This window comes from Ursus maritimus, unplaced genomic scaffold (assembly GCF_017311325.1).
Source record: "Ursus maritimus isolate PB19 unplaced genomic scaffold, ASM1731132v1 scaffold_10, whole genome shotgun sequence".
Lineage (NCBI taxonomy): Eukaryota > Metazoa > Chordata > Mammalia > Carnivora > Ursidae > Ursus > Ursus maritimus.
In genome coordinates, this window is record NW_024423344.1 from 8,831,206 (window position 1) to 8,854,251 (window position 23,046).

Here is a 23,046-nt window from a genome sequence, read left to right on the forward strand (position 1 = left end):
ACCAGCTGAGGAAGCAGATGCTTCCAGAAGGAGTTTCAACTTTGTTCAAGGTTGGGTATTAGGTTGTCTCCATAGCTCGGGCCAGGATCACGTTAGGATTTTGGAGCAACAGGCCGTTTCCTGGAGGCCAGGTCTCGGCAGCCTGTCTTGTGTGGCACCGTAGTGGTGGTGGCGGTGGGGGGAGGCGGGAAAGCGCTGCACTCAAACCCTGACTTTTGCACTGGTGAGCTGTGGGGCCTTTCAGAGGTGATTTAACCTCTCTGGGCCCTGTTTCCTCATCTGCCATCTGGGAAAATAACTACTTCACAAGGCAGAAGAAAGAAAAAAAAAAAGAGAGAGAAATGGCAATTTCATGCAGTTCAACCTGACACATGAAGGCACTTGGTCTGGTGCTTTCTCACACAGAGGCCATGTTGCCGCCTCTTCTCTTCAGCATCTGGGGCACAGGGTGCGGGACAGGGTGCTGGAAGGCAGGGACTCTCACAGGAAGGCCTGCCATCATCTGGGCAGTCCATTTTGAGTGGAAGTCCTGATTTGTGGGTCTAAGACTCCTTCCCTGGCTACTTCTCGGTGGGACGGTCAGGTTCCTTGGAGAGCTTTATCAGAGCCTTTGCCTGACAAGGACAGCCTTCTGGGGTAGAAAATATCATTTCATGGGGCTCTTGTGATGCTGACATGCATGCTCTGAAGTCTCCCTACTCGAAGTGTCCTTTCTCCTGGAGCCTTTCCCAGGGATCTGCTTGGCTGGGTGCATAGCCTCCCGGCCTCAGGATCCCCGGTCATATCTTGGAGAGCTGGCAAAGCTAGAAAAAACTGTCCTTGGAGTTTCCAGGGCTTTTTGGTTTTGGAATCTTAAAATGAGTCAAAATGACATGAAAATTCCATCACGAATGAAGAAATGAAGTATTTTCCATACTTTAAAAGGCATACGCGTCTTTGAGATATCTGATTTATGCAGTTTTCACCTATTTTCATTTTCATCTGTCTCGTGGTCATCAATCACTTTGTCATGTGACTTCACCTCCCAAATAATGCTCCACAGAATGGTAGTATCTTTCAACACTAGATATATGTATATATCTATAAATATATAAAGTATTTTATAAATATAAAATATATATCTAAAATATATATATATTTTTAATTTCTAAAGAGGAAATGTTTTGTGGGTGGGACTTGACAGTATAAAATAGTTTAAACATCTGATGATCTCAATTATTGCAGCTTTTCATAGTTTGACTTTATAGCTAGGTCAAGTCCCAGTTAAGATTTTGGGATTTACGACGCACAGAGAACTTCCCATTATAAGGTCATAATGGATCACTCCAAAACTTTGAGCCTGTAGTTACAGTGAGCTTAAGGCCCTGGTACTTTAGAGCCCACGATGGGAGAGGAGAAAGATCTTTGAGGTGACAGGAATCATTTTCCCATGGACAGTGCTGGTTGTTTCATTTACAACGTTTATTCTGAGCTCTCACTGGCCTGATCTAAAACTCCTGAGGCCAAGGGTGCTTCTAGCAGTAGGAATAGCTTGCATCTGTTCCTAGGCCGTATCTAACTTGTACCAGTGTTTTGGGAATGCAACCAGTCCGCTAAAAGCCAAATTATGGCATCCATACCTTTCAGCATTTTAACAGCCACGGTCCGGCATGTGGGTGATTTCTTAATGCCAAATGCAGAAGCTTGAACCACTTTTCCAAAAGCCCCTCTTCCGAGTGACTTGCCTGCAATGAAAAGAAGACATTGGTTTGTTTGCCAGGCCAGCAGGGTGAGGTTAAGTCTTTTTCAGGAAGAAAGTGCCTTGTAACCTATGTGCGTATGTGAGCCATGTAGACTTTGAGTGGAATCTCCAGTAAACTGAGCCCCAAACAGTCAAAGTAAGGGACATGTTTCTGGGGTATCTTCCTTCCACTTCTTCATTGGGCTTCTGGAGTGCCTTTGTTCCTTGCAGCTGGGCTAGGCCCCTGGAAGGCATTTGGTGTGGGTGGGCGACCAGTTTCCTCTTCACCAAACCCTCTTGGGGAGTCTCTTCCGTTGTTTAACACCATCACTACCAAGATTTCCCTTTGTTCAACCTAAGCCACTCTTCTTGCCTCTTCTGATCTCTTTCTTCTGATCTGTTTTCTTTTTTTGTCTTTTTAAGATTTTATAGATTTATTTGAGAGAGAGAGAGAGAGAATATGCACCAGAGTGGGGAAGGGCAGGGAGAGAAGGAGAAGCAGACTGCCTGCTGAGCAGGGAGCCCGATGCGGGGCTCGATCTCAGGACCCTGGGAAGGCAGACACTTCACCAGCTGAGCCACCGAAGCATCCCTCTTCTGATCTGTTTTCAATGGAAAGGAAGAAACAGAGTGACAGTGACTGCTATCTGTTCTAATAATTCCCCATAGCTACATAAAAATCACTAAATCACTTCTCAGCCTTTCTTGCCAGACTAAATACTCCCAGCTAGCCTAACATGCCCTTATATCATGTCCACATCCACAGGGCTCAGCACATAAGCCTAGCAACCACAGGTAGCAATTTGTTTAAGCCACACAGAAATGGTTGCCAGACGCAATAATAAAGTCAGGTTTCTTTCATGGCACCTGTCATGTTCTGCTTTGACCATGGTTAACATGTTTCTTTCCTCACCCTTGCATGAGACCACTTGACTCAGAGGGCCGATAACCACGTCTGAACCTTCCCAGAAGCGAGCTCAGGGCCTGGTGCGTAGAAGGCCGCCCTGTGCATTAGTGAAGAAGGAAGTGCATTTGGGAACTTGTGAAAAGCTCGCAGCAAGTCCCGTACGGTTATGGGCACCTAGAGGAACCCCTGGGTTGGAGACCGTGAGGGTGATGCTCTGTGAAGAGGGCAGCCCCCTGATTACCTCAGCTACTTTTTCTATCAGGGCACTTTCTTTTGTGCCATCGGGACACAGGTAGCCAAACAGAACCGAGAGAAACAGTACAGCTCAAGCATGACGTGGCAAAAGGCAGAGTGAGCCAAAGAAGTCACTCTTGCTTGGTTCTTCTGGGGGGAAAAGGAGCCAACACAATGCCTCTGGTCAGAAGCAATCCTGGTAGTTAGAGTGTTAATGTGACATGACCCCTCCTCTCTCAGCCTAGTCCTCTTTCCTTCTCGGACTGTTCTGATAAGGGGCCCTCAATGAGTTAACCAACCGACATTCCTTCCTTCCTTATACTCCAATCCCTTCCCCCCAAAGACATAGGTTTCTGTTTGTTTGTTTTTAAGATTCTTGCAAAGCTTATAATGAAGCTTTCCTGCTTCCTTATCATATTACAACTTTATACTTTTATGCGCAATGACTCAGTAACAAAGATGACGTCACCCCGGCTCTGCTGAGTATCGTCCCCTCACTACCAACCATCCCAGGCATCCAGTCAGGACACAGGAAAGATTCGATCACCGATGTGATCCTAAGAGGCTCTTTGTAGCTGTCTCTTTCCATCTGTCTCCTGGGGACTCCCTCTTCATTAGGAGGGAACGTTGGTGAAATTACATGCTTTTTCTCAAATGTACGGGTAGTGACCGGTGAAGATCATTCCTCCCAGAGCGGGCACCATGGACAGGGGTATGGGCGCCGCTTCTCTCTTCAGAGAAAATTGTCCATGAAATAGACCAGAATGGGGACTCTAGGTTTAAATAAAAGTGCCCGGGGCAGACCCTGCAGGTAACGGATGTGGAAATCATGCATAGAAAGAGCACCGGCAGCTTCCTCCTCCAGACTTGGAAAGATCGGTGTGTTTTGGTTGGATGCTCATTCCTGGCTTTTTTACGGCAAAAGAACGTTTTCCTTCCACAGTGCCTGATAGGAAAAGTGTCCTGAGCCTGACAAATATCCCGGTAATCTCTATCTTAGGACACCTCTCCGCATACCATGGAGACTCTGGCTTTGTGTGGGGGCAGGCAGAATCCTTTTCCCTTCCACAGCCTCAGCCCCCACGCCTTCCCTTCTTCACAGGCACAACGCACTTGATTTTAACTAGTGTTTGGGGATTTTGCTTCTGTCAGTGAGAATAAGCTTGTTCTCACTTGGCTTCCCTCGGCCTTTTCATCTATTCTCTTGGAAGCTGACTGCTGCCTCATAAAACAGCATGAAGCTATTATGGGCTCTTTAATCATCTGATGCATTGGAATCCCTTGGCAGACCCACTGTTCCTGTTTCAGGGGAGCCCGATGACCCTGGGCTTGACCTTGCCTGATCCTTCTTTTCCCTTAAAATCCTCCTTGGTGTTACCTACATGCCACTAACCGGCTCGTAAAAGTGCTAGGTCATTGCCACACAATGAAAGGCTATTGGAATCTCCTTTAAGAATGTCCTCAACTGGCCGGGGTCCCTGGGACACTCCGGGGAGGATGCCCGGCAGCACTGACGTGCAGAGCTGGTCTTCTGTGAGGCAACACCAGCCCCGGCGCCGTCCACCTGCAATTTCCACGTTCCCCATGGTGTTTCCTAGATTAGGTAATTCTGACTTTATTTTGCAATAGAAAGCTGCGTTGTCCGACGTTATCCCAGCTTCTGTGATACATTTATAAGAGCTGACTTCTCCCTTAGGCTTAGTGAGGAAGCACTAACCAAACAGATTCCTTTTCTTAGTGGATTTCAGGAATTTCAATGGGAGCAACACTTTTGACCCAGACTCCTACTGTATCTATCTATCTATCAGGTACTATGAATTCCGACGTCTCTCAACAGGGCTGCTGGTAGCAACCGACAGAGCACAGAAAGCTGAGATCAGATGTAATGTGTGTATTTCCCTACACGATGTGTTCTTCCATGTGTTTATAGCCGCATTGTAACTCTGCCCATCAAACCAGCTTTTTCTCTCCATCCATCCAGACATAATCTTGGTTACTTGCACTTGCCAGACATTACTTCAGATTACTTTCTGTCATTTATTTGGCTTAAAACCCCCCAAATCTTGGGCCTTTCTGCTCCCATGCTAGGAGTAGTAGCATTCCTCTGGCCCTCGCAGCCGTGCTCTGCACTGAAAGACCGAGCGAGCTGACTTAACACCCTTTCTCTCACCCATCAAAGACACTCACATGCACATGAGCCGAATCATAACATCTGGCAACCCCAGGAAGGGAAAGGACCGTAGGAGAGATCTTCCACAAGGAGAACCTCCTGAAATGCGATGATTAAACCCACAGAGGCCCCAGGGGAAATCTGGTGGAAGGATTAGCAGTGTCCCTCAATGTGATACAGATCACAGGGATACTAGGTGAAGGAGTGAAGAGACGGGACGAAAAGCTCATATGTCCTCTACGGGAAGAGGCATGTTTGATTGTGACTAATAACTCTGGAAAGCAATGTGGCCTGAGAATGGCTTATGGTTGTGGGAAAATTATCCCAGTTCCCTGCCAAGGTCACTGAGGGGCTGGGCTAGCTGCCATATAATTTAGACTTGCAGAAGGAACTCATCTAGTGTACCACCTGCCCTGAATGACTCTAAATTTAGTTGATTTTTTCCCCCCGTCAGCAGCCATTGCTGGCTTTTGCCTGTCTCTCCAGCTTTTTACCGATTTCCAATTTTCTTCCCCAAAGCCAAATAGAACATACTCTTGGGGCCAAGTATTCTTTCTCATGTAAGAAAGAACATAAGCAGAGTCATTTCAAGGCCCAAGAGAACAACAAGAAGAACGCTTTCTCCTCCTCTGTCCCCCCAGACCCCCACTCCCATATCGTCTGCCTATTGGGGGAGGGGAAGCAATGCTGTTGAATTTGGAACGACAGGCTCTTTTGCCGAGAGTGACAAGATCCAGGCACACTGGATCCATGATCTCTCTGTTGCTAGTTCCAACTATTCATGATTCTGGCATACGCAGGAGTGAGTAGAAACTTCAGAAGCCACAGTCCAAATATTTTGGGCAAGAGTCATTGAGGCTCCTTTTGTTTCGTACTACCCCATGCTGGAGATTAATTTGCATCGTGATGTCTGAGCTGGGGGAAAGCACATTCGCCTGGTTCGCCTGATGTTTACGGCATCTGCAGTACCCGGGGAACAACAGTCCTCTCTCTTCGAAAATGAAACTTAAATGACCCCTGGGACTTTCTTCTCTGTCTGGACGTTTCGAACACCCACGGAAATTCAGCATATGTAATCTGTGGATTTGTGCCGAGGGCTTTTTTGATCCACAGCCTTGAAGGGGCACTGACGCTCTTACCACATGTTTGGCTGTACTGTTTCTTGCCATCTTGACTTGTGTTCTAGGTCACAAATTTCTAAGTCCTCAAAAATGTCCTTGTTCAGGAGTGCCTGTACTTGTAAGCCTGGTGGTGGGACTGATCCCTGCCCTTCACTTATCTCCTTTGGCGGCTGTCACCTTCACCTTTGTATCCCCACGGCTTAGATGGGTGCCTGCTGCTCAGAGAAGGTGCTTAGAAACTGTTGAGAGAACAAGCAGGTGCCCCCGTCCCTTTTTTTTTTTTTAAGATTTTATTTATTTATTTGTCAGAGAGAGAGAGAGTACAAGCAGGGGGAGCGGAAGGCAGAGGGAGAGGGAGAAGCAGGCTTCCTGCTGAGCAGGGAGCCTGATGCAGAACTCGATCCCAGGACCCTGCGATCATGACCTGAGCCGAAGGCAGATGCTTAACCAGCTGAGCCCCCCAGCTGTTCCCCTCCCCGCCCTGTCCCCTTTTCCTGCCATCCCAGCATTCTGTTCGAATTCTTTACCTCTGTGCCCATCCCCCTTGCTAGTGTGCAAGCAGCTGGAGGGGAGAATCCCGCATCTAGCTGACTCTCGCAGCCCTCAGAGCACAGCGGTTTGTATGTAGTAGGCGCTCAGTGTGGGTTTAGGGATCTGTTGAACAAATACATTACCCAGTTTAAGTCTCTCCCGGGCAAACTCCCACTTGCTGGCATCATAAGGGAGACGTTCGCACTGCTCGTCCAGAGGAACTTCGTCTGGGTCCATTATAATTGATAGGTAGTCAGTCTTTATTTCAGAAGACTGAAAAAGAAAGAGATCTCAAAGTCACCAATAAGGAAAGAACTTAAAAAACCCTGGATATCTAATTTAAAACCATACCCGGCAGCATCAGCTGCTGTATCGGTTCATTTGGTTGAAACCGTGCGGCTGGGTACAGAAAGTACCCCTCTGCCTAGTCCAATGTACATCACACTTCCCGTTAAACAGCCCCTTACTCTTCTCACGACGCATTTCCGTAGGCTGGCTCCGCCATATTGTGGCAGATAATATGCACCCAGATGCTCCGATGACCTTGTTGCTTGTTCTTAGACCATGATCAGATGATAGTCCTTCTCCAAAACATGCAAAGCGTTTCTATCAAATCATTCCAAATGATTGCCTGAAAATAACTTTCCATGGCCATTCTGTGCAAGCAGGGATAGACATCACAAGCCAGGCCAACAGTGAGAAGTGCGACTGTGGCTTCTCCGCAAGAAGTGAGACTGTGGCTTTTCCGCATTTGCAAGAAAGGCCAGAGGTGGCGAAGTGAACCCAGGAGCCCTGGGACAGTTGAGAGGCATATTTCATGCGAACTATTTAAATATACTCAGAAGGCCTGACCCTGTGGTTGCTGCAGCTACCTGGAAACACTATGGGGTCCGTTGGTAAGAACAGAATATTTCCCTTTAATAAGGAGTGGAAGTTGATTATTTCAAAGGCCGAGGCGTCCGCAGGGCATGGGACTGAACCACAGTCATGCCCTGCTCCCTTGGCCGTTAGTAGGGTTGTCAGGTAAGGCCGGCGTTTGCCTTCAGCTGCTTCTTGTATCTTGGAAACTACAGCAAGCCCAGAACAGACCCTTTCTTTCAGAGCGTAGATAACTGGATTTACATTTAGTGCCTTAGACTCTTATCAGCGGGTGTATTGCCTGTTACTTGAGTGTAGACGTGAGGATGGCATTTCTCTGGGCAGGTCAGAAAGGAAGGCTGCTTACCCGTATAAGGTGGGTTTTGGTAAAGTCTTGCCCAGAAGTTCCATCGACTTCATTTCAGTGAGTTTTGGAACCCTCTCATGTTGCCCTTCCCTAGGCAGGACCAGAGTTCAGGAAAGAAGTCGCCCTCTCCACACACACCATTTCACGCTCACCCGCATTCTTCAGCTCTTACTCACCCTGTTCTGGGCTGTCACAGCTCACCTCATCCATCACTTGCAATCGGTCTCCTTCTCACAGAAATTATCACTAAAATGTGTGACAAATAGCTCAAAGGAGAAAGATCTGCTTGGCCTCCAGGGCGAGTGGAAACCAGAGAAAGATACGGAACACATTTGTCACCAGCTGCATTTGCCACTGGTGCTAATATGTGAGAGCCAGCCCGTCAGACACTCGCGCGAGTCTAGAAGACTAGGAAGGCATACAGATTCCTCTCCCAGGGTGCTGGGTGTGCACTGGAGAAGCCACCAGAATAGGTGCTAGGACTATATTTGTCAATGTCCAATACAGCCAAGGCCATGAGAAACCACCTCCAATCTTCAAGGCGCACAGTCTAGCTGAAGCCTACCAAGGAAACTGTCCGTGTTGGGAGCACCCGTGGGGAGGCTGGTGGAGGTGTTGAGAGAGACGGGGGATCAGGCAATGAAAGACCATCTCCCCAGGGAATTTCATGGTTTATCTCAATAAGGCAGATGAGAGGAAACACCAGACAAACCTCAAGTAAGGGCTCGAGGAGAGTTAGATAGTAGAATCTTAGTTGACAAATATTTATTCTTTCCATTGACATTAACACTGAGCAGCTACTAGGTGTTTGGCATGGAAGTTGCATAGCTAAGTGCTTCGGAGCCCAGGCCTTGAGGCTGGCTGCCCGGCTCTGAGTCACAGATCAGCTCTGGACCAGCACCTAACCTTGGCAAGTTGCTTAACCTTTCTAAACCTGGCATCCTTATCTGCGAAATAATGATAATGACGCTGCTATCTCCGAGGGTTGTGGTGAATATTGCATGAAATGATCCATGTCAAGCTGCTAGAATGGGGCCTGGGACACAGTAAGCATCCATCAGTGTTAGCTCGAATTCTAACACTGGCCTATGCGGCGTGGGGGTAAAAGGATAACATCCAGTCCATATCAAGGAGGAATTCACTTGTGGTTACAGAAACCACATGGAACTAGTTTTTGAGGGTCTGTATCTCTTTGCCTCCTACAATTAATCACCTTTCAAATTCTCTAAGGATTCTCTTCTGGAGGGAATCATCTCTTGCTCTCATCCTTTCCTATTGACATCAAGATTTCAGATTTTTAGAAATACCAGGGCCAATTTAGTCCCAATTCACCTTTCCAGGTTTATTCCTACTCTGCTCCTGTGTGCTCCTTCCCTCCGCTGGGGAGTGGGGAGGAGGAGGGTTGGCTGCGTTTTTCTGCTTCTTTCCTTCCTGACACAACCTTCAAACTCTTTCTCTAAACTTCATTTTCTTTGAAGTTTTTTCTCCCCTTCCCTCCTTCATAGCCTTTGGACCACCCTTCTATATTCGGCAAGCGTTGCTTTTGTTAGACTTACTTCCCTACATGCTACATCTCCCCTTTCAAAATGCCAGTGGTGTGACCTTTGTGTCCATCCAAAGTAGTGGCCTTCGCTGTCATGCCTCAAAACCAATCACTCCACACAGCTGACGCCTGATGTTACGTATTACCGCAGAGGGCGCCTGCTTAGCCTTGCCTCTCCTATCAACGCTATAAAGGACACCTTGTTGGTTTTGGTTACTAAGCCTAAGATCGCACAACCTGGATTCAACACTCAGCTCCAACTCTGACTAGCTTTGTGACTTTGGACAAGTTATTTGACCTCTCTGAACCTCACTTACTTTCTCTTTAAAATGGGAATGATCATATATCTACCTGTTTGCGTTTCTGGAAGGATTAATCGAGATACTGCATGAAGAGCTCGGCATAAGACCTGGCATGATCATAAGGGTTAAGAAATCTCTAGAAATGGAGGAGGCCTCCTTGATACTTTTCAAGTCCTGTTGATTTTACCTGCTAAATATGTCTTGAATTCTAATCGCTTAGACTAAGAACTACCATCATTTCTCACTTGGACTAGTAGAAAGTCTTCTGGTAGGTTCCTCTCTACGCACGCTTGCCTCCTCTGGTCCATTCTCTTAGCAGCCAAAATTCTCTTTCCAGACACTGCTCTCTTACACTGATTGCCTCCTTTTGCTTAATAACACCGCTCCCTGCCCCCACGCCCCCGGGCTTCCTTTTCCTTCCAGAACACAGACTAAATTTCTTACCTCAGCCTGCAAGCCCCTGTGTGGCCAGCCTTTGCAGCCTCTCCTCTCCCTCCTCACCTCCTACCTTGTTCCCTCCACTGCAGCTACATTGGCCTCTGTCAGGCTCTCATTCCCAAGGTGTCCCTGTCCTGCCCCGGCCTCACACAGGCTCTCCCTCTGCCTGAAGCACTTTCCCCTCACTTTTCGGCCCCCTGCTCCCTGCCTCCCTCACAGGACAACTTTCAGTTAGGTGCCTCTAGTGGCAGGTTCACATTTGGCTATGTAACTGGTGAAAGCCAGGCTCCTCTCCAGATCGCACTCTCCGTGTGTCCTCTCTGCTGTCACCCGAGAGCCTGACACCAGGCCTGGCGCTCTGCATGGAGCAGGTGCGCGGTAAATGTTGGAGACATGAATGAATGGGTGAGAGCATGTGGGCTCTTCTCCCCTGAGCTGCGGAGAAGCAAGTGGTGCTGCAGGTGTAATGATAGAAATCGGAGGTCCTGCATTCGGGCCTGAACCTCACAGCAAAGAATGTCGCCGTGCGGTGCGGCTCAGAGGACATGGAACGGCCGTGTGCTGCGTGCGCTCCCATAACGTTATGAGACATCAGTCAGAGGCGGGTTTCTATTTTGCTTTTTCCTTTTTATGCTCTTGGCAGAGCATAAGAGACTTTGCAGGTCTTAGGCTGAATTTAAAGATTTTACGACACATTTTTATATCAAAAACATCCCTTCTGTTTCTTGGAAACAGTCCTCTGTTCGTTGCTCTAGGTTTTCGTTTGAATCCTCCCCTTGATGGCTGAGAGGCGTTGTAATGCTTCATTTCTGGTGGTCCCCAGGTCAGAGACAGAAGCCAGGGGGAGGGGACCAGAGTCTAACATGGGCTCAGTGCCTGCTCTAGACGTGAGGCAAGCATTTTAGAACATGAGGTAAAGAGGAGCATAGAACTTCCTCAGAAGTGTTCTTACCCTTTTCAGTTTTCGGATAAAGAGCGTTAACAGGAGCCAGAAGAGGGTTGCAGCCACACAGGTGCATGTCAGAGTGATGAGCTCCAGGTTGGACTTGTCTGAGGTTCCTGGGGAGAGAAAACCCATCAGATGATCCTCAAAAGGCACCATCCAACTCAGAGTCTTTGCGATTCTAGAAAACGGGTCTAGTGCCGCTGAATGGTTCATCACGGCGAACATAATCTGCTGGCACAACAGTCTGGGACAGGTCTCCTCTTACCTTCTGAGTCAGGCAGGGCGCGTGCTATTATTATCATAAACTCACGCAGAAATGAAAAGACTTTCCAGAAATTCTGCGGTTGAGCTAGCAAACTCTGTAATTCCAGAAATAGCTAATTAAAAAATCAGAGGAGAAATTTTGAAAAAGGAAAAAATTGAGGCAGGAACAAAAGCCCATTAAAGTGCTAAATCTGGAATACGTGAAATCTCCCTAATGGGTTTTAGAGGAAATTCTAAAGAAAAAGAAAAAAAAATAGTAAAAATGACATAAAAGCGCTCCTTTGGGACTCACAAAATTCTTCTACTTTGATTTTAAAAATAAAACTAAAACTCAAGGACTGTCACAATCGTCTGCTCGCTCCTTTTGGAACAGCCGGGCCAGACTGCCCACCTCCTGCTCCCCACTTCTGGCTCTATTTCTGACCTTCGCAGCAGCAGCAGCTGGCCTGCAGGGGCTGGGATGCCAAGGGGGTCCTTCCCAATCCCCTCATTTCCCGGAATCACACTGAGATCAAAAGCTGAGCAGTTCCCCCACCACCAAAAAGAAACGACCCCAAGTGTTCAGGAGAAGCCCCCAGAGAGCAAGATCTTTGGGATTTGGAAAGGAACGCCCCAGTGGGCCAGAGCAGTGGTTCCCTACTTACAGACTCCAGGGGACAGTTTCTGGAGAGTTCTAAAGTAGTGCCTTATCCTTTAGCCTCATTACAAGGAGACAGAGGCTTTGTATTAAGCTAGGGAAGAACAAATGGAACTTACTCTCTTTAGAAATAATGATGTGGGGGCACCTGGGTGGCTCAGTTGGCTAAGCGACTGCCTTCGGCTTAGGTCATGATCCCGGGGTCCTGGGATCTGGCCCTGCGTTGGGCTCCCTGCTCCGCGGGGAGTCTGCTTCTCCCTCTCCCTCTGCCTCCTCCCCTCTACTCATGCTGTGTCTCTGTCTCTCTCTCAAATAAATAAATAACATCTTAAAAAAAAAAAAAGAAAGAGTGACTGGTAGCATTGAGCACTTCCTGTGTGCCAAGCACTCACAACAATGCTATGAAATAGACGGCAACGGTGCCCCCATTTCCTAGACCAGGTGCCACACCTTGTGGGCTCCTGGTTTCAGCGGAACAAGGAGGTACTGAATCCTACTGCAGGTGACATTCAGTCTGGAGGAGATGGGAGGATGAGCCAAAGAAAGTTGTCACACTCAGGGGGCTCACTCCCAATCTAACCGAGACATAAGGCAAATACAAAGAAATGAGGGTTGAGGGAATCTAATGCTTTTTGGAAGAGGCGACATTTGAAATGGGTGGTGGCCTATGGAGATGAGGCGGGGGAGGGCACAGGGGCAGAAGGGACGGCAGGAGTGCGGACCCAGAGCTGGGAAATGACGGGCCGCACAAGGCAGTATAAGGCCAGGCCAGGACCCGACCACAGAGAGTTGGAGCACCTGGGTGAAGGGTTTAAACTACATGCCACACGCAAGCCGTTGGAGCCAGGGAAGTTTCTCTGAAGAACAGCAAACACACAAGCTAGAAAGCTGAGCCGCTTCCTTCTTCCCTCTTTTCCACGTGCTTCCTGCAGGCCACGGTCCCAGCTGCTGCGGATCTTTTTGTCTAAAGGGGAAATGCACATTTTCTCCCCAACCAGGCCAACACAAAGTCCCGCCCGGTCTCCTTCCATGGCTCAGGAAATTGTCACCTCCTGTCCTGCCTGGCTCTCACTGCCTACCTCGAGGCCCCACCAGCTGTCACCTGGACCATGGCACTTGCTTCCTGACCAGCCTCGACTCCCCCCCCCCCCCCCCCCCGGGCTCTCCTCCTCTCTAAGCCAGCGTAACTTTGCCTCCGTCTAAGTGCCATCACAGTCCACCTCTGCCCCCGCGGCCGTCAGGATAAAAACCCAAGTCTTTGGATCCTTTGTGCCCAACCTTGCCTGTCTCTTCAGCTTCATCTCCTACCACCCTCCCACTGGCTCCAATCGCATCAAAATTCTTGCAGTTTCTTAGCTCGACCAGCCCTTCTGCACCTCGTGCTTTGGCCCTTGCTGTTTCTCTACCAGAAAATAAGCTGCCGGGGGCTGCGGCCACATCCTCTTCCTCTTTATGTCCCCGCTCCTTGGACCAGGTGAGAGAGTGGATAAGTTATGACGGGCTTTGCCACCAAAGAGTTTCATGAAGCGGGGCGCCTGGGTGGCACAGCGGTTAAGTGCCTGCCTTTGGCTCAGGGCGTGATCCCGGTGTTCCGGGATCGAGCCCCACGTCAGGCTCCTCCGCTATGAGCCTGCTTCTTCCTCTCCCACTCCCCCTGCTTGTGCTCCCTCTCTCGCTGGCTGTCTCTATCTCTGTCAAATAAATAAATAAAATCTTTAAAAAAAAAAAGTTTCATGAAGCTTTCGAAGGGTTCAGGGTCAAACTCCTGTTCGTGGGCATTAATCCAACAAACACATGGAACACCGCCTGTGTTGCAGGCTCTGTTCCAGATGCTGGTACGTGGTGGGAGATGAAAGGTATGGTCCAGAGTTCACAGGCTGGCATTCACATCTGACCAGGCGAATAGGTTCAGATTCCGGGGGGAGCCGCAGAACGTAGGACTGTGGTTCTCCTGCTCACTGTTCTGACGCTGGTGTTTAGAAGAGCGCCTGGCCCTGAGCAGGCATCCTGAACAGACTGGGTGAGTGAGGGAATGCATCTGGCTTCATCTGCTGCTCTGTGAGCTTGTGGCTGCTTCCCTGAACCTCATGAGAATGAGAACAGCTTTCTCGAAGTAGTTTCGAAGTACGATAAGCTTTTCTCTGTGTACCCTCTCGATGGGAATATTGTAAGCTCAAGTTCCTCTCCCATGTGAAAGGTCTCATGCTGCCCTGCTGTATACACACACACACACACACACACATACACACACACTCTTCTCTGCTTATGCTGCAAGTAAGTTTTGTGGAATCTGATTGGGACCTGGTCAGGCCATAGTGGCCTTTGGCTGCTGGAGATGCCGACAGCATCTTGAGACATGGCACTGTGTGCATTAAACTCTGCAGAGGCCTCCTGCCTGGAATGCCCCGGGAGAGGCCCCCTCCCATCGTGGGAACTTTCCCACTGCATTCCACGGGGCAGGAAGTTGACCCCCAAAGTAATTCCACAGCCCTTACTCAGGCAAAATTCCTTTCAGTGGGACCAAATGTGTTTGTGTGCACTTACACATTTAAAGAATCAACTCATTAAGAAACATCTCCAAGATGAACATTTCTTACAGGCGGAAGACCTCTCTAGTGTTCTATCCCCGCTTCCTGACAACCAGAGTAGGAATTTAACAAGATACCGCGTCGTATCTGGGCTCTATCTCTGCCTCATTTGCTTTATTTGGAAAGTAACCATTAGGATAGTCTTATGTTGAGGACACTGACTGAAGTCAGCAGCATCTCTTCCTATGCAGCCCTTGGACGTTTTCTCAGAGGTCAAACATCCCCACTCTGGCCTGACTAGACCGAGCTTCAACTGGCTGGTGACAGCTGATGAGCTCAGTCCGTGAAATGGCCCAGCTGCGCATGGCAGGGGAAAGGAGGCCAGAGGAAACGTGGGTGGGGCTTGACGCTAACTAGGAGTGAGCCCTGGCGCTCAGGGACATTCTCTCACAGGCCCTGTGTGCAAGCCTGTATCGGGGCACTCTGCAAGGTTATTTTTATATGGGAGCGTGGCAAGAATGTGGCCCATCCGAAGAGTTAGGGTGACTGTCCCTTTTATTACAGACCGCTAACCCCGTTGCATAGAGCCTTCTGTGTCAGTTACCCTCTCAGGCTTCAGACCACCCCTCCTGGGACAGGAAGGGCGATATCCCCTAGGGGAGTCACTGAGTCCTGAGGGGTGACGTGCCTGGTCTAGAGTCTGCAACTGCAGTGGCCAGCTACCCTGCCCTGAGCCTCTGTGATGGTGACGGCAGCTGCTAGGCACAGGGCTGGACTCTGGGGTGCGGCAGCTCCCCACCAACCCCGACATGCCGCAGAGCCAGGAAACTCAGTTCTTGCAATAGAACCGCTGGTTCTTCCCAGGGGATTAGGAAAACTCTCCAAGCAAAAGACCAGGGTCTCTGGTCCTGGGACCTGCCTTGACTTGAGATGAGCCCAAGGGTCACCAGGAAAGGGCCGGAAGCAAGCAGTGATGTCTTAGACCGAGGACCCCGTGCCCCAGCTTCCCCATTTTCCACATGTGGCAGTAACAAGGGCACCCTGGCTCACAGGAGAAATGTGTGAACCGAGTGGGAGCAATTCTTTCAAAGGCCCCCCCCAACCCCAGTGCTCCTTTTCCTTTTTTTTTTTTAATCCTTATTAGTTTTTGGACTTCAAGTACAAGATAATTTGGTTTTCATCCAAACCTATTGCATATATCACAATTTGTCTCTTCTTTCTAAAACTATTCAGACGTTGGCCAAATACCGATCGTCTTCTACAGACAACGGAGCCACTACTTTGCCTGAGAAATGTGCCTCATACCTGCCAGGGTGGCTTAGGTGTTGTTCTCTGGTTAGATCATTATTTTAATTGGAGGTAACCTTTCTGTGGGTTTATTGCCCATTAAATTCTTAAGACATCAAGAGATGGGTGTGTTTTGTGGTCATTTGGCATCTCCAGCACTGGCCCAGTGGAAATCTCAATAAATATTAATATATAGATGAAAAGAAAATTAATCAGATACACCTAGACCTGGTTTTCCACGTGAGCCGGTCAAGCATTGCTACCTCATTTTATCTAAAAGCCGAGAGCCAATAATGCACTTAACCTTATCATGTAATTTCTCTAAGACTTGTTGGACTATTCAATTTGGTTCTCCTACTATTTATGAAGCTTTCTGGGAATCTTTGTATACCAGTCTGGAACCCCTCTTAAGGACAGAGAAATAGTGTATTCAGATTAAATCGGAAGTAAGTTTTCAAGAATAATTTTAGGTAAAGATATTTAAAATTGCTATTATGTGCCATCAGTTCTAAGACACATTTTCGTTAAAGCTGGTAAAGCTAAATCCTTTGACCTAACGCAGCTTCGTGGTTTGGAACCCCATTTGGGTGACTCACTGATTAAGTGCAGAAAAACTAAAATACAGAGGGTTTGTTGAAGTGAATATGGTTTATCACATTAACAAACAATAATGTTAACGAATACTTAAAGACTTTCTATTACACGCCAGGTAAGGTATTAAATGTGTTAATCCTTACAACCCTGTAAGGTTGGTATGCCTTTATTAATGTCTATTTTGCTGGTGAAGCACCAGGAAGGTAACTCATTGGCCCGAGGGCACACGGCTCAGGAGCGGTGCCGCACCTGGCTTCAGAGGGGGTCTCTGCTGCCTGAGAGGTGAGAGGCAGTGGAGCAGAATGCCCCACAGGGATCCAGCTCTCAGCTCGGCCACTCCCAGCTTTGTAACCCTGAACAAAGTCCTCAGTTTTTCTGTGCTTCAGATTTTCACTCGCAAGTAGAAAAAAATGCCCATCGGGTTGTCACAAAAGTTGAGTAGACTAACGCATGCTCAGTGAGCATAAGCTAGTAGAACTGAATTCCATCACCATTTTTTGAATTCTTGATCAAGGCCAGCTTTATGTCATTGTTTAGACTCGAAGTACGAAGGCATGCCTATCCCGTCCCCCAGCCCTCCTGCGTGAAAGTACTGAGCAGCAAGTCCGTCTCGCCATTGCCGGCGCTGGGCTCTCCTTGGGAACCCTTCTGAGCTGCCAGCACCCGGGAGAGGAGTAACATCAGTCACCGACATCTTCATGTGAATTAGTTTATCACATCCTTCCTAGTGCCGGGAGAGCCAGGGGAGTGAATCTGGGGCAGGATTCAGGAAGAGAAGAGCTAACGAGGAGGGTCCTGAGGAGGGTCCTCTGGGCTCGGAGGAGCATCAAAAAGAAATGAAACCCAAAAGCTGGCCTGGCCAAGGGGGATAAAAGGGAATGGCTGCATACCCAGGACAACTTTGAGCTTTTCCTAGTTTTCACTCTCAGAATTGATTAAGGAACACAGGGTATGTTTCTTGCTCTATGGGTCCTTTCCCGAAATGTATCACTGTGCAATTATCGTGGCATAATTTTACAAATCTCACTTCTCATGCCATTCCTAGCATTTAGACTGCAGGACCCTAAGGCAGTCCTTCTGTGCTTTCCATGATTTTCGTATCCATCAGTCATCCCCAAAAGAATGTTTAATGTGGTGTTTTCTCCTGTGTAATTATAAATGCTATTGAAATAGCATTCCAATAGCAAGGCCTAAATCTGTTATAAGAAGGTATTTACATATACATTGTGCTTCTTACTCGCAAAAAAAAAAGTACAGTTTCTCGCAAGTCCTTGGATGAGGATGTGCCGCGCTTTCCTTGAAACCGTCCCATTGAGTTCCATGGGCTATTGAGCGCTATGTCAATTTCAGAAATTATTTTGGTTATGAACAGTTTTGGGTTGTTGTTTTTAACGTTAGAACTTCCCCTTTGAGAGTTCCACGTGCGCTCCTGTGCAGTCCAAACCAAACAAGACCTGTGGTTATTTCAAGAAGCCATTCTGAGTCCACAGTCCACTCATCCTTTTCAGATACAAAAATAACACATTGTTTTATCTATGAGTATAAGAATCCTTTTTCAAGGGAAATAAAAAGAGCAGACAGTTTCCTTCCTGGCTCATTCACGAACCTCTTTAAATCTGTTAAACATAGCCGCAGACACAACTCATTTGCTTGGTTTCATTTCCTAAACTCAACCTGACAAGATAGGTCAGCGTGAAGGGTCTATACGCATCTTTTGGGAAATAAAGTTGAAAGCTAGGGAATGTTTCACGGCCACCAGAGTGAGAGCCACCGGAGAGACAGCAAGGATCTAATTTCAGTGATAAAATTACCAACCAGGTCCTGCAGTGAATGGGTTGGAAGAGCATCTTAGGACCCAATTTTTATTCAGAAGCCTTAAGTCCTTCCTTTCGAGATAGTGCTTCTATCTAATAAGATCCACATAGTATCCACTTTTTAAAAATCTCCTTATCCCAAATGGTGTATGGAGCTGAAACCTGCCTCCTTGAAATTTCGCCACCATCTCCCTTCCTTGGTTTTGGATATCTTTTCTAGTGTGTCAGAGGAGGAGTGAAACGTCTCCTCAGTCTGAAGCTTCGCAAATATTTGAGGAAAACAATAATATCACCCCTGAGTTTTTAGACTAAACATCCTCATTTCCTGTGCTACTTTATCATTACCCTATTCGGATATGGCTCCGTTTATTTATAAATGGGTACAGTATTTCAGGTAGTTTGATGACTGCAGATCAGGGAATCTGTTTTCTCAACGAACCACAATTTTTAAGCAGAGAGGTTGGATACGGCTGTCACTGCGAGAGCAGGGGGAGAAAAAACTACAAGAGAGAGCCAGGAAGAAGGCAGAAAAACTACAAAGAGCAGACACAAGAACTCAAAAAGCATGGCCGTTGAGGACAATGATGAGTCCAAAGAAAGAGCCATATTCATGAAGTGTCCGCGGCCACCTTGCCAGCTATATCATTTCCCCGAGTGCTATGGGAGATTCATGCCACACGAGGGAGAAGAGGTCATGAATCAAAAGTACCCGTGCCTCAGAGAACCCAGTGGGCTGGACAAGAGGAAATATTTAAAATCACCTTGACTTTGTTGTTGCCAAGGGAGATATCAGCGTAGAAGGCTCGCAGTCGTCTCATAGCTCACTGCCCTGTTCGCCTTGCCAACCCAACGTCCTCTGAGGCTGCCTTTAGACCTCAGCTCACTCCCCATGGCCCTTCTTGTCTCTCCGAACTCCTTGAGCTCTTATTAGCAGCACTGTGTGGTCTGCTTGATACAAACTAGTGTTTCTACTTCACCCTTAGGAGGAGCTCAAAATTCTTATTTTTTAAGATTTATTTATTAATAGAAGGGGGGGACGGAAAGGGGCAGAGGGAGAGAATAACCAAGCAGACTCCTTCTGAGCATGGAGCCCAACATGGGGCTCAATCCCATGACCCAAGAGATCAGTACCTGAGCCAAAACCAAGAGTCGGACGCTCAACCAACTAAGCCACCCAGGGGCCCTGAGAAGCTCAAAATTCTTATTGATCTGGATCTAATTGTTTCATGTGCACCTTAGTCTGCTTCCAACCAGGTTTTGAAAGCACACTGAGGTTAGGGATCGTGGCTTACACTTCCACGTGCTGCACAGTCCCGGGCTCATAACTAAGTTGTTGAGTTAATAACTAATTGAATTTGGCTTATCTCTATTGCCCTAAACAATCTATCAATGCGTGTCTTTTTTCAGACATTATGTCGTGGTTTCCTAAGTAGATCAATCCAGCAAACATTTATCGAATGCTCAGGGAGAGCGGAGTGAATAGTAAGCTGTGGTAAGCACTGCGTTAAAGGTTCATGTCAAGTACTCTGGGAGCACAGAGGGGAAAGTGATGCTAAGGCAAGAGGTCCTTTTCTCTACACCTGAAGCAAGAGCAAAAGTGAGTTGTCAGGCTGAGTCGGGTTGTCTGGGGGAGAATGAGGTGGGAGGAAGGAACGCCGTGGAGACCAAAGGAAGGCGCTGTGCGCAGGCAGAAGATGAGGGCAGCGTGCGTTCAGGGAGTTATGGGCAGTTGCACTGGGGAGCTCAGGGGTGAAGGGAGGGATGAGCCACCGGGCTGCAGAAGGAGCCCAGGGAGGACCTTGCGTGACTGGATGAGGATAAGGGGCGATTCCAAACCACTGCAGATTTGAAGCAGGGAAGTAACATGTCATAAAATGAGTCACTTAAAAAGATCACTCTAGAATTGGAAGAGGATTGGAGGAGAGAGAAGTATGTGGGCTGTTTGGGAGTCTGAGAGAGGATGTCAGGAGATGACAGGGTCAGGATGTCCGTCGTGGTAGCTGACATGGGCAACTCAAGTGAGAATGATCTTCCCTTTCATCAGCAAATGACACGAGCTGATGGAAACGTGTAGAAATGATCATGGCAGCCATATTCTTAACGACAGTCTGACTTCAGAAAAGCATTTAGTGGGAAAAGGAATCACTGTAGGAAATTAGAACCAGGTAGAGAGAAAACCAAAAGACAGGATAACTGAAAAAGTGTACGAGCTCAATTTTATGTTAAGGCCTCAAGGACAAGTTCCTACGCCACTTCCGGGATTGGGACGAATGGAGGAAGGGTGGACCCTCCGCAGGTTGCAGGACATGGACCGCAGCCAGCCTTCCCGCTGACTACGTTGTATGACTTTGGGCAAATAATTTAACCTTTCTGGAGTGTCCGTTTTTCCATCTGTTGACTGAAGATAATATTAGTTACTTCTTTGGATTCTTATGAAGTTCATGGGATTAGGTATTCCAGTTGTCTAGCAATGTCTGTATGGAAAGGTACTAAGTAAATGGTCTCCTGCTAAGTGGGGGGCACAGCTTGGGGATACAAAGATAGGTCAGACACAGTTCTCTCTCAAAACGTTTGCAGTTCAGTCGGGAAGAGAGGCATATCAATCCCTAAATAATAATAAAAAGCAGAATAAAATAAGTACTGACTAACGATCCAAGAAGCATGGTGTGGGAGGGCAGAGAAGAGAATGAGTGTCAGAGTCAGCTGTTCAACCTGGAGGCCACTGCTGAACCGGCCCTAGCGGCCAAGGAGGGTTACAGTGAGTTAGGCTCTCTGAGGGCCAGTGTGCTGGCTGCAGTCCAGCCTGGGTCTCCCCGGTGCCGCTGCTCTGCCCGTGGACAGCAAACACATCGCAGCAGGAGAAATTACTCCTGGAGGGTAGACTTACAGCAAATAGAAGGGTGGTGGTCATGACTGTGGGCAGAAGAAACTCACAGACACCATAAAGTGAGGGGGCTTCTGGGAACCCCAGATAAGCCTGGCAGAAAAGGTGAAAGGAAAGGAAGTAAAGTCTTTGTGGAGAGCTATGAACTTGCAGAAATATCCCAGCTTCAGGCAAGGGCTTCTCCCAAGCCATGGGCTACCTAGCCACTGGGTCAGACACGGCCCTATATTCCCTGGTAGAGAAGAGTGGGGATGGTGGGGACGGACCACAAGGAAGGCAGGTGTGGGGGTGCTGGAGTGGGTCTGAAGAGTCCAGGTCTCTTGCACAACAGCTATTACCTGGTTGTAGGGTTTAGATCAGTCCTCTCATTCCTGTCTGGGGGTTCCTAACTGCTCTGTGTGTCTTTTGGGGTTGTTGTCCAGACACGGGGGAAAATGCCTTCTGGACTGAGGACTGAAGGGGAAAATGCCCTCTCCGATCTGCAACCTCGCTCGCCTGATAGAGTGACTCCCTGAGGGCCACATCTGGAGTCCTTGTTAATAGGTAAATGAACCATCCTTTGAAGAAGGAGATATTAAAGAGAGATGCACACCTAATTGCCTTCTCTATGGCTAATTGTCTTGTCCATGTGTGAGCAGACCGGTTGAAAGAATCCTTTGAGACAAGGACTGTTTGGGAGAGAAACAGGAGACCATCACTATAAGTATTGGGGGAATGCTACCCTCGACTTTTTCCGGAAGTATACGTTTGTGCAAGCATGGTTTTTAGATTTTTCAGGAGGCGCTCTAAAATCATCTCCTCGGAAAAGAATGGGGATGATGCTGTTTTCAAGGAGTCTGGATTCTCAGAGTCAGACCCCTTCAGCAGCACGTGTTTCCAGAGCGGAAGAACTGATGTGTATGTCATTCGCCGGCCAGGAATACTTGCGCGTTCCGTCGGGCTCCTGGGGAGCCCTTGGAACAGGCTACCGAACAAATTGCGGCTTTTCATGTAAAACCTCAATGTGCCATAGATATTTACATCTCAAGAGGTGCCAATTGGGTATTTTATGATGCTGTAAATGTTATGTTTCGGATGATTCCTGGCAGCAGAGGACTGAAATTGAGGTCTGAGCTACTTTCCAAATGGGAGCCACATGGCCACAGCCCTGGCTCGGGTTAGGCCGCTTTGGATCTGTATCTGTTGCTCCACAAACTGTCTGAGGTCTATAAAGAGGAAGCATTTGGAATAGTTTTCGCAAATGTGGTCTGTTTTTTATGTGTGGCTTCTCCCTGATAATATTTTGCAGCCTGCTCCTGTTTAAAAAAAAAAAAAAATCCCAGCTCGTGAAAACATTCAGGAGAGCGGCATATGTCTGACTTGTGGGAATTGGAAAAGGAAAAAGAACGAACGAGTTTCCAATGTGTGGGTGTTTCCCTCTCTCTACACCCCTCTGCCTTCTTGGATTTGTCACAAGCGTGGTCATTGCGGTCATTCTCTGCGGGTCAGTGGCGTGCCTCTCTTCCGGGAACTACTTCCCTGCAGAGATGGGGTTCAGATGGTGGCTCTGGGGGGGGTGGCTCACCAGTGTCTTCCCTTGGGGCCTCGCCAGGGCCCCCCAGAAGGTCGCTTCCCAGAGCCCCAGGGGGAAGGGCAAGGAGGTGAGAGAAAGGAACAGGCTGGAGGCAGCGGGAGACCGGGAGGTGGAAAGTTAAACAGGGAAACAGACGTCTGATCTGTTTCTTGTTGCTTTCTGGAGCAGCTGTTTACCTTGAACAGTGAGGTACGCAGAACTTTCCACGGACCCCTTCTGGTTGGTGGCTTTGCAGTGATAGACACCTTCATCCTCTTCTGTGACTCTTTCAATAAACAGCGTGCTGCTTCCTGGTCCTAAAATAATTCCTGCGGGGTGAGAGATGTTT

The 23,046-nt window shown here is 48.1% G+C and overlaps 2 protein-coding genes across 6 annotated transcripts in view; one reads left to right on the forward strand and one right to left on the reverse strand.

Annotated features, from left to right (window-relative positions):
- Positions 1-23,046, forward strand: part of PAN3 (poly(A) specific ribonuclease subunit PAN3) — a 233,257-nt gene that overhangs the window by 160,744 nt on the left and 49,467 nt on the right. The gene's annotated exons all lie outside the window — the stretch shown is intronic.
- FLT1 (fms related receptor tyrosine kinase 1) overlaps positions 1-23,046 on the reverse strand; it is a 171,051-nt gene that overhangs the window by 28,122 nt on the left and 119,883 nt on the right. The window contains exons 15-18 of the mRNA XM_040621859.1: positions 22,895-23,026; positions 11,144-11,250; positions 6,827-6,956; positions 1,620-1,724 (exon numbers count right to left, since the gene is read on the reverse strand). Of these exons, the coding sequence (XP_040477793.1) occupies positions 1,620-1,724; positions 6,827-6,956; positions 11,144-11,250; positions 22,895-23,026 (474 nt within the window). The remainder of the gene's footprint in view (positions 1-1,619; positions 1,725-6,826; positions 6,957-11,143; positions 11,251-22,894; positions 23,027-23,046) is intronic.